Source organism: Octodon degus, unplaced genomic scaffold (assembly GCF_000260255.1).
Source record: "Octodon degus isolate 3935 unplaced genomic scaffold, OctDeg1.0 scaffold00067, whole genome shotgun sequence".
Taxonomy (NCBI): domain Eukaryota; kingdom Metazoa; phylum Chordata; class Mammalia; order Rodentia; family Octodontidae; genus Octodon; species Octodon degus.
This window is the reverse complement of record NW_004524643.1, coordinates 1243243-1258342: the sequence shown is the minus strand read 5'-3', so window position 1 is coordinate 1258342 and position 15100 is coordinate 1243243. Positions and strand designations below refer to the sequence as shown.

The following is a 15100-nucleotide window of genomic DNA, read 5'->3' as shown; positions in this document are numbered from 1 at the left end:
TGTAATCCTGTGTTTATTGTGGTACTATTCACAGTAGCCAAGATGTGAAATTGGCTCACATGTCTGTTATAGATGAAGAAAACGTGTATACAATGTAATATTATTCAGCATAAAAAAAGAAACAAAACCTGTTATTTCCAACAATATGGATGGAGGCCAAAAAAAATAAGCTAGGCATAAAAAGACAAATACTGCATGATCTCAGGGCTGGCTTCAGCAGAGCATAGTGGCCAGAGTTTGATCCCCAGAATGCTGTGCCAGCCCTGCCCCCAGACACACCAAGATAGTGACTGAGACTGGGTGTGGTAGTGTACACCTGTATTCCCAGCACTTGGGAGGCTAAAAACAAGATAATCACTATGAGTCTGATCTACATAGTGAGACCCTGTAAACCCTGTACTATATTCTTAAAAAATAAATAAATAAATAAATAAATAAATAAAAATAAAGATAAGCAGGGCCAGGGAGATAGCTCAGTAGAATAAGCACTTGCCTGGTGAGCACAAGGGCCTAAGCTCAATCCCCAGTTCTTCCAAAAAATAAAAAAATAAGGATAAACAATACTACATGATCTCACTCATGTGTGGACTCTAAGAAAGTTCATCTCAAATAGAAACTAAATAACTGTGAATAAGCTTATAGTGATTAAAAGGAAGCAGGAGACATAACATGTTGGTCAAATGATATATAATTATAGTTCAGTAGGTGGAATAAATTCAAGAGATCAATCATAAAGTAAGACAACAATGGTGACAATATGTTGCATTCTTTTAAAATGCAAAGATTATTTGTCACTACAAAAACGAAAATATTTGAGGTATGATATATCTGTTAGCTATGTTTAATCATTCCACACTGTAAATACATTTCAAGACACCATATTGTATACAATAAATACATACAATGTTACCTGTTCATTTTGAGAAAAATTTTTAAATATGTTTTAAGAAGAAATTGCTGTTTCATTCCCACTATTCAGGAGGAAGAAAAAAATCTAGCTGTTAGCAAAACCTGGATGTGGATTAACTATTGGCTAATAAAGATAGGCCCCAAAAAATAAATAAATAAATAAATAAATAAAGATAAAGATAGGCCAAGACCTAGCCAGTTACATCAACAGTATGTTCAAACAGGTCCAGGATGATGAATAATGCCAAGCCCTGGAAAAGAACCAGCAGGAACTGTCAGCAGATGCCAAACAGTGGCCTGCCCTACCATGCCTGTTTCCTCTCATCCTTTGTCATCTCTCTGCTTAAAAAAGAGAAAGAAAGAAAGAAAGAAAGAAAGAAAGAAAGAAAGAAAGAAAGAAAGAAAGAAAGAAAGAAAGAAAGAAAGAAAGAAATCCAAGCTCTCAAGATTTCATGGTTTAGGGTTAGGCTTCAGGCAAAAAAGCAAAAATGCCAGAGATGATTAATATCAAGAAAACTGTTCTAAACATACCTCGTGTCACTATAAACTATTATGTTTCACAGTGAGGTTAAGAAACATAATCATGGCTTTTCTTATTGTGTAAGCTTCAAGATAACTCCTTAGAGGAGGGAAGAGAATTCCTTGCTTTGAGGTTTTGTTTTGATTTCATGTATGTGATGGAACCCAAGGTTTTACACATGCTAGGCAAGTATAGTAGGCTCTACTGGTGAACTACACCCTAACTTTATGAGGTGTTGGAAAGGTCCTGCATATCTGTTCCTGAAAGGTTTCTATACATATTGTTCCTCCTAGATCCACTGATAATGAGAGAACAAGTGGCAGTTACTATAGAGTCTCAACCATAAAAAAGTAGCTGCAGGCCTGGGAGAAAATAGCTCAGCGGTCTAAGTGCCTGCCTGGCAAGCTCAAGGACCAGGGTTGGATCTCCACTACCACATGCTGTACCAGCCCTATCCCAGGCCCACCAAGCAGGCCGCCAAAACTGGGCATGATGACTCACACCTATAATCCCAATTCTAAGGCTATACTTTCAGGGATTATTTCTATAGTATGTTACCTATAATCCCAGTTCTGGGAAGGTTGAAACAGGAGGATCGCTATGAGTCTGAACTGCATAGCAAGACCTTGTACTAAATATATAAATCATACACACACACACACACACACACACACACACACACACACATAGCTGCTATATGCCAAGAAGCTGCTAATGCAGAGCAAGTGGCCATCTGAAGGTCCACGAGCAAGACAGAAAGACTCATAGTCAGGTAAATCCCTACATGGAAATGAAGCTGATTTCCAGACAAGTCTACCCACATCAGAAGTACCTGCAAGACGACAATCTGGTTCTGAGTGAAGGTTTGCACGGATTGGTCCATCTTGACCTGCTGAGCCAGAGTGGCCCAATGCTGACTCACAGAAGCACACTTGTTCAGGGTGTTTTTGTCCAGCATTTCTGGGGGGGAAAAAGAAGAAAAATGGACCCACAACCTAGACCTATGCCAGGATGGGAGCTCTCTAAGAAATCCCTTCATCCACCCCAGCATACTTAGAATGTACTTGGAGAGATGGACAGGCAGGTGACGGATGAAGTCCCGGTATTTGCTAAACCCAGAAGACAGATCTCTGACATCATCCAGGTCCATCAACAGATTGCAGGGATCGTCCCCTGGGCTGAGCATGCCTGGTTTTCTAGAAAATAGTTCATTCATCTCAGAAATGCACTGGAGTGAACTCTTCCATTGTTCTTCTGTGAAGCCAGAGAAAGGGGCACAGCTGAGTTGTCTTTGCAGTAATTCTAGGGCCAGACAAAAATCTGTCCCAAAAGCTGCTCCCCAAAATGAAGTTCCTCTGACAGTATCCTGAGGCCACTGAATTCTTCTTATCTTTTTTGCCACATGGACATAAAACTTCCTGACGAAACATGCCAGCACTTTTCAGCCTCTTTAGTTAAAGGCAATTATTGATAGTAGCAAATTCTTTTATTTTATTTATTTATTTATTTATTTTTATTTAGTGCAGGTTCTAGAGGGTGTCACTATACAGATTGGACTCATAATAATTCTCCTGTTTTCAGTTTCCCAAGCGCTGGGATTAAAGGCATGCGCCACCACTCCCAGACTCAATCACCATCTCAGTGTACCCTGGGGTGGGGCCAGCACACAGGTTCTGGGGATTGAACCCCAGCTGCTGGTCTCTGCCTAAGCAGGCACTTTAATCCCCTAAACTATCTGACCAGCCAATAGCAGCAAAATCTTAAATGGCATTGTGTCTAGAATTTCCCTGAAAATATCTCAACAGGAAAAAAATGCTAAATAATTTTTAAAGAGTGCAGCCATGCTGGCACATAACTGTAATCCCAGCTACTCAGGAAGTTGAGGCAAAAAAATCACAAGTTCATGTCTAGGTGGGCAATTTAGTGAGATGCTATCAAAGTAAAGAAGGGTTAAGGATGTATATCAAGGGCAGAGCGTCTGCCTAGCATAAGGTCCCAGATTCAATCTCCAGTAATTGATTTCCAGTACCAAAAAAAAAAAAAAAAAATAAATCCCTGGAACACACACACACACACACACACACACACACACACACACACACACACGGTTGGGGAAGGAGGAGAGGGACAAATGAAATCATATTGGTTGATCTGAAGGTGTGCCCAGTGATAAAACACTTGCCCACCAAGTGTAGGGGCCTGAGTTCAATCCCCCGCACCCCTCTCCATCTGTTTGTCCTCTCACCAGCTGTGATGATTAAGTGAGGGAAAGAATACCAAAGAAACTAAAAGACTATAGATGCTAAATGGATGTTAGTTCCCCAAATCCTTTATCTCCAGATGCAACTGCCTTTCTTCCCACTTCTCTGGAGACTTCCTAATCTCATAAACACAGACTCCTCCATGTATATAGGAAGAGCTTGAGCCCACACAAAAGTCCGCAGGGTCATCATGGCAGAGAGCGGGCATGGCATGGGGCTCCAAGACCAATGATGTGCCCACCCCCAGACTGACTTCCCTCTTTATCCCAGTTAACCTCAATTTCCTCTTTTGTTTTTCTCAAAGGCACCAAGCCATTTCTAGTCAGCGCTAGTTAGGACAAGGAACCACCCATGCAAACTCTGCCTCTAGTCCAACCCAATAAAAACCCTGCTCCCAGCTCCCACCCTCAGAGTCCTTGCTTCTCTTCCACAGCCCTCCCATGCCACACAATAAAGGATATTTGTACTTCCCTCCCACCAGAGGAAGAAACCTTAAAACAACCCCCAAAATCAATAAGGAAAAATTTTCCTAAGTAAAAAATGCACTTAATACTTCATATCCCCTTTAGAAAGAAAAAAAAATTACAGTTCAAATGAGCATAAGTCCAGATGCTCCCAGATTTAGATCAGTTAGGTTCCAATAAGCCTATTGTAAAATGTAAAAAAAAAAAAAAAAAAAAAAAAAAAATCATAGGTTGAACCATCTAAATAAGTGACCATCTATTTTGGCTTCTTTGCCAAAAGCTGACTTACCAATATTAGTTGCTTCTCTCTCCTCATTTTCAAGTACATTTTTGCTTTCTAAGGATCTAGCCAAAGGAAAGGATGCAGGCCTGGGTCTAGCTGTCCAATGGACTTGTAAGGTTTCCGACTTGGAATTATAGTCTTTCTCAGGGGAAAAAAAGACATCAGTGGAGTCTTCACTGAGCTCTGAAGAATGAAAACCAAGACAAGTTTGCCATTTAAGCAGATATGTGAAGAAAAGTGAGAGAGAGAAATGATTTTACTTTTCAGCCAACCTTCATATCTACAATTTCTACTTTCTCAGATTCAACCAACCACAGATTGAAAATATTCAGAAAAAATTGTATCTGTTTTAAAGATTTAGACTTTGTTGTTCCTATTATTCCCTAAATAATACACCATAACAACTACTTATATAACATTTGCATTATATTCAGTATCATAAGTTGTTTAGAAACTATTTAACATATATGGGAGAAGGGCCGGGGAGAAGCGCTTCCCTGGCAAGCGCAAGGACCTGAGTTCAATCCCTGATTCTGCAAAAATAAAATTAAAAAAAAAAAGATATGGGACAACTGCACAGGCTTTATGCAGACTACTACAATTACTACATAAAATACTACACAATTTTATGTCAGGAACATGAGAATCCACAGACTTTGCTATCCAAAGGGAGTACTAGAACCCATCTCCTAGAAGTACAGAGACAACTTTATACATGTCTATTATTTTATTTGGGCTTTATTTAGTTATGTCTATTTTTTATTTGGGCTTCTGAGTTTTGATGCAAAAATCTCCCAAAAAATCTTGACAGACTGCAAGCTAATCTACAATGCAAAATGCATTAGAGTTTGATATGTAAGGAGAGAATGAGATGAGCTTGCAACTGCTTCTCTGGAGCGCTTTCTGAATTTTCTTCAGTGCTATGAAAAACTGCCCTTGAATCAAATTAGAAAACATAATTTTTATTTTTAGATGGATCTTGCTAAATTGCCCAGGCTGGGCTTAAATTTGCAATCCTTTTTGACTGAGCCATCCAAGAGTGCTGGGATTATAGGTGTATGCCACCACACACCAGGCAAAAATTTAACTTTTTAAAAGAAAAATCTCTCCCAGGAAAACAGGAAGGTTGTGACAACCTATAATTGGACTTACACAACTGTAGTATCAGTAGACAATTCCCACACAGCGTGATGCTGCCCCCGAAAGGGAACCACGGGGAGGACTGCAGGTATGTGTCCACCACAAAATGAAGATACTTGGGAGTGGCTACTTGTTTTTAACCCACTCCTAATCCCAAGTCTCTTGCATCTCTTCTGGTTTCTTTTGCTTCTCTGAACCAACTGGCTGAACACTTCCAAGATTCTCCCACCAATACCCTACACAAATGGTGCTCAGAGTGAGGTCCCTTACCCCGCAATACCAGTGACAGTTAGAAATTTGTTAGAGATATTCATCTTGGATCCCACTTCAGACCCCCTGAGTTGGAAGTTCTGGCACAGGAGCTCAACAATCTATATTTTAGCAGCCCTCCTGGAGACTCTGCTACAAGCTACACTTTGAGAACTATTGCCCTGGACTAATTTGGCTCTTTAGCTACCTCGAACTTTACTTTGAGGTTTGATTTTATGCATAAAGCAAGGAGCATTATGGAATGGATATTTAATAAATCCTAACCCCTTGGTCTGGTTTCTGTGCAGGACAGCTGAAGAAAAAAAAAATTTAGCAGTCCCCCCCCCCACCTCTCCCAAGTCCGGTCTCATTCCTAATGCAGAAAAAAAAAGACACCAGTATTTAGTGGTCAAAGGCAGGAACCAGCCATTTCCGGGCTGAAAATGTGCAGAAATCCAATTTTAAATCCTCACAGTTAAAAATTCTGAATTTTCTTTGTGTGATTTTTTTTTTGTTTGTTTGTTTGTTTTTGTTGTTGTTTCCTAAAAGAAGGCATACTCAGTGATTTTTCCTTTGATAAACAGGATCGAGTTTCAGGACAAAGTTCCAACAGCCCTGTCTTTTACTCTGCACTGTCTCCATCTGAGTCTCTTTTCAGGCCCCTGGGGTCTTGCTTCCTGGTCCCACAGTCTGTGCACTTGTTTACCTGTGATACTGTTGCACTCCCTCTGAAACAGAGCTCTGATCACATTGGCAGCAGTGAGCAGCAACTTGTAGTCGCACATCTGCAGCAGCAGGAGGGTGTAATTTGCCTTAGTCCTGTGAGTGCTGGCGCCAAACCAGTACAAGACCTCCTTCATCTCTTGTTCCACCGCTGCGTCCGACAGTTGGTTGGAGAAGGCTTTCACAGCTTTCCCCTCCTTCCTGCTGAGGTTAGTCACAGACCTGTGATAGATGAAATCCTTTCCCTGGGTGGTCTGCAGGATATTTTGGAAGTAGTGTAACAAATGCAAGCTATTTAGCTGCTGTAGAATGCTAACTAGAAACTTCCTCTGCAATATGCCACTGGTCCTTTGGAACCACTGTTTAGTAGAAAAGATCTTCCATGCTAAAACACATGTTTCACATTTCTGGCACACAGGAATCAAATCGTTTCCCTTCTCACAACGAAAGTAGGGAGCATTTTTGAGCCTTGGTTCCATATTTCTCATGACAATCAACCCATTTTGTTCTTCTTTCCCATTAGCGACACCAGCAAAAACTAGAAGAAGCACAGGTGAAACAAATAAATACCCCACTTGAGAGTTTATAAACGTCTCCTGGAGAAAAAGCAAACAGCTGAACAGCCAGATGGGAAGTTCTCTGCTCCATAAACTGCCGGGGGAAGTCTGGCTTTTGTACTGACCTCCTTGGAAACAAGACTTTACCTTAAATCTCCTAAACCTAGCACTGCAAAATGTGGAGGCAACTGCCATATATTTTGAAAGAGTCGGTCATCTCATTTCTAGAAAAAGAGTGCTCCTGTCAAATTAAAGAAATATATGGACTCTCTTTTAAAGGAAAATATATGCATATTCTGGAGCCTGATGTTTAACATTTTTAATCACTGTTATTGATGCTTTTAAATATTCATGAATACAAACTTAGACATATACTTTTTATACTTATAGCTGTTTGGTTATAAGAATGTCATCTCAGTGATCTTAAATGTATTTATATTCAGTTTGTTAAGTCATTATTCAATAAAAACAACAGATGATTAATACAAATTTAATTAATTTAATTGCTTTGGAATGTTAATCAGAAACCTCTGCAGAAAACCACTTCTGGGGCAAAAAATTTCTCTTGGCCTATAAATACATGGGGATGGGGGTCAGTTTCAAGCCTAGTCACATGCCCGTCCATGTGCCTGAGGGGTGGTAGAGTTAATCGAGCACATGGGTCTGAGTCATACTCCTGGGTTTGGACCCCAGCGCAGCTGCTTACTAGCTCAGTGAACAAGGAGTGGGTTATTTAATCCTTTAAATTTTTATTTCCTCTCTTAAAAATAGAGACAATGGTCACTGCCACTTCTTAGTTTTTGTGAGAATGAAATGCACTTAGAAAGTTGTCTGGTGCATGTGTAACCCTCGATATATGCTGTTATCCTGTTGGCATCATCTTATTACAGTTGTCCCCACTTATTCTTGGGGGATAGAGTCTGAGATCCCTGTGGACTCCTAAAAACATGGACAGCACCAAACCTTATGTATGCTGTGTTTTCCTATACATCCATACCTATGAGAAAGCATAATTCTTATATTAAATACACAAAGTAAAAGATTTACAACAATAATGAATAATAAAGTAGGACAATTATAACAATATGGTAGAATACAATTATAAATGTTCTCTCTCTCTCTCTGAATATATTATTGGACTGTATTAACCTCTCATGATGATGATGTTACTGATAATGCGAGCCAAGATTGACAGTACCTAAAACCTTAGACAACTAAATATTGGATAAGGATGAACTTCTGTATTGTCACTAGGAGTATTGATTTAAGCAAACAATTGATGTCCACTACAATGTATGTGTGTGTGTGTGTGTGTGTGTGTGTGTGTGTACGTACATACTACAACAAGATGTATATAAAGAGGTGATGAGCCTGGGAGATAGCTCAGTAGCATAAGCAGCTGCCTCACAAGCTCAAGGTCCTGAGTTTGATCCTCAGTGCAGAATGAATAAATAAAGAGTTAATATATGGGTAACTTTTAATCAAAAAAATGACATGAAAATGTAAATCTTATTTGTTTTCTGAAATCTTTACCCTTCATTTCTGGTTTGTGACAATCAGGAATGATGAAGTGGGGCATTAGACACAAATCAATGTGTACAAATAGCCCTTTGGGGAAACCCAAGCCAAAAGTTGACTTCTGCTCTCAGTTATGGCCCAGAGGATTAAGGGTCTTATTTAGTTTCTTAAAAGATTCAATGGCAAGTGGGGCTGGGGAGATGGCTTAGTAGAATAAGTGCTTCTCTGGCGAGAGCAAGGGCCTGAGTTCAATCCCCAGTTCCACAAAAAAAAAAAAAAAAAAAAAAAAGATTCAATGGCAAATGTAACTGAGTGCTAATAATTGGCGAATGTGGATGAAGAGCATGTAGTACCTGAGTGTTCATGGTTCTAACCTTTCAGCTTTTCACAGTTTTGAAACCTTCAAAATAAAAAATAAAACTGGAAAAAAAAATCACTGTGAGAAATCTACCAACAGTCACCCAGGGACACTGATATAAACACCCTACTCCGGACAACACTAGCTGCAAACTGACTCCATTACTTGAAAGCTATAGCTTAGGCAAGCTACCTGGTCTCTCTGAGCCTCAGTTATCCTCCTTACTTAAGAAGATGAAAATGATTAAGGCAGATAATGAAAATCTCTGCCTACCTCCTCAGATGAGATAATGCCTGGGAGATGAATTCTGCTCTTATTATTGTTATTATTGGTTTTACCCTGGATGAAACCAACAAGTGTGCCTTGCTGTGTAGATTGTTAGCACTCATGTCAGAAGGCCAACCACAATTAGAGAAAAACAGTAAAAACCATCACTGGGTATGGGCTAGCAATAGCAGTTACGTTCTGGTTTTAGAAATGAAATTCATTCTAATAGTTCATTCTTTTCTGAGAAAAGTGTACAAAGACAGAAATGTTTACCATCTAATTCATCTGATCCACCAGACAAAAGAGGTGGCAGAAGAGGAAAGCTCAAAATCAGAATGCATAAGATAGGATGCACGACTCCCAGAAGTGATCTCAAACAGAATAGCTTCTTTTAAAGGGTCACATCCATTAGGATTTTGATCCACAAGACTGGCATATATCACCCAACTCAGTCTTCATTCCATATGTGAGTGTTGACTGTGGCTCCACATAAGAACATACACTTGCGAAAGAGAGACTGGCTCAAATCTCACCCTTGTTCTTTACTAGCTATGTGGCCTTTCTAAACTTCCATTTTCTTTCTTTTTTTTTTTCCTGTACCAGGGATTGAACTCAGGACCTTGCACTTGCCAGGCAAGCGCTTATTCTACTGAGCCATCTCCCTGGCCCAAAACTTCCATTTCCTGATCTGTAGAAGATGCATGATCTCTTACCTGCAGGATGATGGAGTATGAGGACTTCTGCTCTCTCTCTCTCTCTCTCCACCTCACTTTGTACTAGAGTGTAAAGGTACACACACACACACACACACACACACACAATATCACATGTACACACCTACGCAGCTTTTCGCCTGGCTCCTCATCAGAACTCGAGAGATAGGATTTCAGACAGTGGTCATGGTCCATTCTTCATCCTGTCCCCTGTAACACATTTACATACCACATAATTCTCCTCTAACAGTGAAGATTGATAGTGTTTTATCACTGTACTCAACAGCAACTTTTCTGAATAGCTTATTGGAGAAAAGACACAGGTAACCTCCTGAGAACAGAGGAATGAAGGATGTCCTGCAGCAAGGGAGGGAGAGAGAGAGATAGAGGCTATGGCTGCCATCCTGGCTGCCTCTGGATTTTGCTTCCTGAAGGGCTAAGCATGTGCCTGGTTGGGGGATAAGTGGAGCTATTTGGCATCTAGTGCTCCAAATGAGGATGTGCCTTCACAGCAGAGCAGTGCAAGATGGCCCGAGGGGCTAGGCCAGTGTGGGGAAGTGACCCCTGGGTATGCAAAGAGGCAGGCAAGCATATAGGTGTCATCTGGGTGAGGGATTGGAGTCCAAAGGTAAAAAAACATCTCTCCAGTAAGGACTTTGGGAATGAGACACACTTCTGGACAGCTTTCAAGTATCCAGGAACATAAGCAGGTCAAATGATTCATACCGGTCCTTGATTTCCTTTCTGCCCTCTTCACTCTGGTTTGTGATTCTGATTTAACCCCTGCTCTACCCTCACCTCTGCCTCCACTTGTTCAACGTTCCCTCCCATATGCTATAGAAAAGCCCAGGAGGCAGGGCTGCTGCTGGCTCAGCAAAAGACCATGCACCACCCTCTCCCAGCTCTGCTGTTCTGATGTGGTATCAGAGGTCTTAAGGCTGTCTTGGTCTCAACTTAGTCTTTGTGTCTCCTCAACAGCCACCTTCCCTGACTCAGGAAAAAGCACAGTCTTTAGAGTAGGAGGCCTTGGATGAAGCTGGGCTGCTACAAAGCAGCTTTGAGTTCCTGGGTAATTCAGTTTTTCCTCTGAGCCTGCTACTCCCTTGCCATGAAATGGAAAGCATCACCTCATCAAGCTCGTAGGGGTAGTCAGTCAAATGAAAGGACTTTCACCCATGTCAAGTGATCATCAGGGAACATTCAGAAGCTATGCTGTGTAGTCTATCACCTTGTCATCATGTGGTACAGGCAGCACTCCAATTTAAAAAAATGAAAGTGTTTCAAACTCTACAACTTGTGTTGACATGATGCCACGAGTGGAAATTTTCATGCTATTAAAACTTCATTGGGCGCGACTCAATGCGCAACAGGCTTGCTGCAGCGACCTGAGACCCACGGACCGGGGAGGAGCAGGACCTCCCCACACCTGCCAGCCACACTGCTGGGCACGAGGTTGTGTTGATGTGGGGGAGGCACATTGGGGCTCCAGATGTTCATGGTGGTGCTGGTGAAGTCAAGAATGAGATCAGCCTTCTACAGATACAAAATTGAGAAACTTGAATACTCATGAAGTAACATTGAACCTGGGCTCTGAGATGGCTGACAGCTAGCAAAAAAAATTCAGGACCATGATGGCTCAATTTCCCACAGCTATGAATGGGGGGCCAAATGTGGGCTATTACCTCTGAAGAACATACTAAGCATCACAAACAATTCGATCACCTCAAACCTTCAGGAGGTTACATAACAGGTGATCAAGCACATACTTTTTTTCTTACAATAAGGTCTGCCAGCTCCTGTTTTAGCTGAAATATGGGCCTTGTCAGACTTGAATAAGGATGGGAAGATGGATTAGCAAGAGTTCTCCATAGCTATGAAACTCATCAAACTAAAGCTTCAAGACCAACAGTTTCCTGTGGTTCTCCCTCCCATTATGTTCTCTCCATTAATTTCTGCTCATTTTGGGATGGGACACATGCCCAATCTGTCCATTCCTCAGTCATTGCCTCCAGTTGCCCCTATAACAGTGACCTTGTCCTCTGCAACTTTAGGGACCACTCTTCCTTAATAATGCAAGCTCCCCTAGTGCCTTCTGTTAGTGCATTGTCATTACCAAATGGAACCGCCAGTCTCATCCAGCCTTTGTCCATTCCTTACTCTTCTTCAACATTGCCTCATGCATCATCTTATAGTCTGATGATGGGAGGATTTGGTGGTGCTAGTATATAGAAGGCCCAGTCTTTGACTGATTTAGGATCTAAACTTCCTCAACTGCTTCACTCTCAGGGAACTCACCCAATTCTGGCACTTTAGAGTGGGCAGTTCCTCAGCTTTCAAGATTAAAGTATTGGCTGGGCCGGTAAGATGGCTCAGTGGAATAAGCACTTCCCTGGCAAGCGCAAGGGCCTGAATTCAATCCCTGGTTCCACAAAAAATAAATAAAGTAAAGTATCAGCAATAAATTGATAGCCTTGACAAAAGCATGAGTGGCTACCTCTCAGGTTTTCAAGCCAGAAATGCCCTTCGTCAGTCAAATCTTTTTCAAATTCAGCTAGCTACTAGTTGGACTCTTGCTGACATTGATGGGATGGACAGCTAAAAGCTAAGAACGTATTCTTGCAATGCACCTCACTGACGTGACCAAAGCTGGGCAGCTGCTGCCACTGACTCTGCCTCCTGAGCTCATCTCTCCCTCGTTCACAAGAGGAAAGCAAACTGATTCAATTAATGGAAGTCAGCCTTCCTATCAGAAGACACAAGAAGAACCTCAAGAGAAATTACCAGTTACTTTTGAAAACAAGCAGAAAGCCAACTATGAGCGAGGGAAGGTGGAACTGGAGAAGTGGCGCCAGGCCCTGATGGAGCAGCAACAGCGGGAGGCAGAACGCAAAGCCCAGAAAGAGAAGGAGTGGGAATGGAAGCAGAGAGAATTACAAGAACAAGAATGGAAGAAACAACTTGAATTAGAAAAGCGCTTGGAGAAACCGGGAATTGGAGAGACAGCGGGAGGAAGAAAGAAGAGATAGAAAGACGAGAGGCAGCAAAACAGGAACTTGAACGACAACGTTGTTTAGAATGGGAGAGAATTCATCAACAGGAGCGTCTCCATCGAAAGAATAGAGAACAAGAAGAAATTGTCAGGTTAAACTCTAAAAAGAAGAGTCTTCACCTTGAGTTGGAAGCGCTGAATGGCAAACACCAGCAGATCTCAGGCGGGTTACAAGATGCCCGACTCAGAAAGCAAACACAAAAGACTGAGCTGGAAGTTCTAGATAAGCAAGGTGACCTGGCAATTATGGAAATCAAGCAGCTTCAGCAAGAACTTCAGGAATAGCAAAATAAGCTTATTTATTTGGTGCCTGCGAAGCAATTATTAGATGAAAGAATTAAAAACGTACAGCTGAATAACACACCTGATTCAGGGATTAGTTTACTTCATAAGAAATCAGTAGAAAAGGAAAAATTATGCCAAAGACTTAAAGAACAATTAGATGTCCTTTATAAGGAAACTGCATCTAAGCTGTCAAAAATGGGTTCATTTAATAATTGATCGAAGGAACTAATACACAGCAGTTAGCTCTTGAGTAGCTTCATAAGATCAAGCATGATAAGTTGAAGGAAACTGAAAAAAGAAAAAAAAGATCAGAGCTAGTACAGAAAAAGAAACTAGAAGATGAGGCTGCAAGGAAAGCAAAGCAAGGAAAATAAAATTTATGGAGAGAAAGTCTTAGAAAGGAGGAAGAAGAGAAACAAAAGCGACTTCAGGAAGAAAAGACACAAGAAAAAATTCAAGAGGAACAAAAACCTGAAGAGAAAAAATGTGAGACAGCTACTGCTTTGGTGAATTATAGAGCATTATACCCTTTTGAAGCAAGGAACCGTGATGAGTTGACTTTCAATTCTGGGGATATAATTCAGGTTGATGAAAAAACCATTGGAGAGCCTGATTAGTTTTATGGCAGTTTTCAAGGAAACTTTAGCTTGTTTCCAGGCAACTTCGGAAAAAAAATGCCATCAAGTGAGAAAACTATGTCTCCTAAGAAGGCTTTATTTCCTCCTACCATATCTTTATCTGCTACCTCAACTTCTTCTGAGCCACTTTTTTCAAATCAACCAGCATCAGTGACTGATTATCAAAATGTATCTTTTTCAAACCTAACTGTTAATACATCATGGCAGAAAAAAAAATCAGTTTTTATTTGCACTGTGTCCCCTGGGTCCATATCACCTATTCATGGACAGGGGCACGTTGTAGAAAAGTTGAAAGCACAGGCCCTTTGTTCCTGGACTGCAAAGAAGGATAGCTACCTGAACTTCTCTAAGCATGACGTCATTACCTTCTTAGAGCAGCAAGAGAATCAGTGGTTTGGGGAGGTGCATGGAGGGAGAGGATGGTTTCCAAAATCTTACATCAAGACCATTCCTGGGAGTGAAGTAAAGAGTGGAGAACCAGAAGCTTTGCATGCACCTATGAATAAGAAATCTACCTCCACAGCCCATCCAGTTGGAGAAGAATATGTTGTACTTTATCCATATTCAAGTGTAGAACCAGGAGATTTGACTTTTGCTGAAGGTAAAGAAATACTGGTGACACGAAAAGATGGAGAATGGTGGACAGGAAGTATTGGAGATAAAATGAATTTTCCCATCAAACTATGTCAAACCAAAAGAGCAAGAGAATTTGGGGAGTGCTAGCAAATCTGGAACATCAAACAAAAAACCCTGAAATCACCCAAATCACTTCAGCATATGTTGCTTCTGGTGCTGAACAGCTTAGGCTTGCACCAAGACAGTTAATATTAATCCTCAAGAAAAATACAAGTGGGTGGTGGCAAGGGGAATTATAGGCCAGAGGAAGAAAATGACAGAAGGGCTGGTTCTCTGCCAGCCATGTTAAACTTCTGGGTCCAAGTAGTGAAAGAACCTCACCTGCCTTTCATGCTGCATGTCAGGTGATTGCTATGTATGACTATGTAGCAAATAATGAGGAGGAGCTCAATTTCTCCAAGGGACAATTTATTAATGTTATGAACAAAGACAACCCTGACTGGTGGCAAGGAGAGATCAATGGAATGACTGGTCGTTTTCCTTTAAATTATGTGAAGAAGACTATAGACTCAGATTCAAGTCAACAGTGA

General features: G+C 41.1%; 1 protein-coding gene and 1 pseudogene across 3 annotated transcripts in view; one reads left to right on the top strand and one right to left on the bottom strand.

Annotated features, from left to right (window-relative positions):
• Cdrt1 (CMT1A duplicated region transcript 1) overlaps nucleotides 1-7213 on the bottom strand; it is a 31357-nt gene extending 24144 nt beyond the window's left edge. The window contains exons 1-4 of one of the 3 annotated variants that reach the window (XM_004634859.1): nucleotides 6533-7037; nucleotides 4444-4620; nucleotides 2483-2683; nucleotides 2262-2389 (exon numbers count right to left, since the gene is read on the bottom strand). In XM_004634859.1, the coding sequence (XP_004634916.1) occupies nucleotides 2262-2389; nucleotides 2483-2683; nucleotides 4444-4620; nucleotides 6533-7037 (1011 nt within the window). Of the gene's footprint in view, nucleotides 1-2261; nucleotides 2684-4443; nucleotides 4621-6532 lie in introns of all 3 variants that reach the window. The other 2 variants (XM_023719372.1, XM_023719373.1) reach the window with 2 other exon arrangements.
• Nucleotides 7214-11590: 4377 nt separating this feature from the next.
• Nucleotides 11591-15100, top strand: LOC101568850 (annotated as a pseudogene).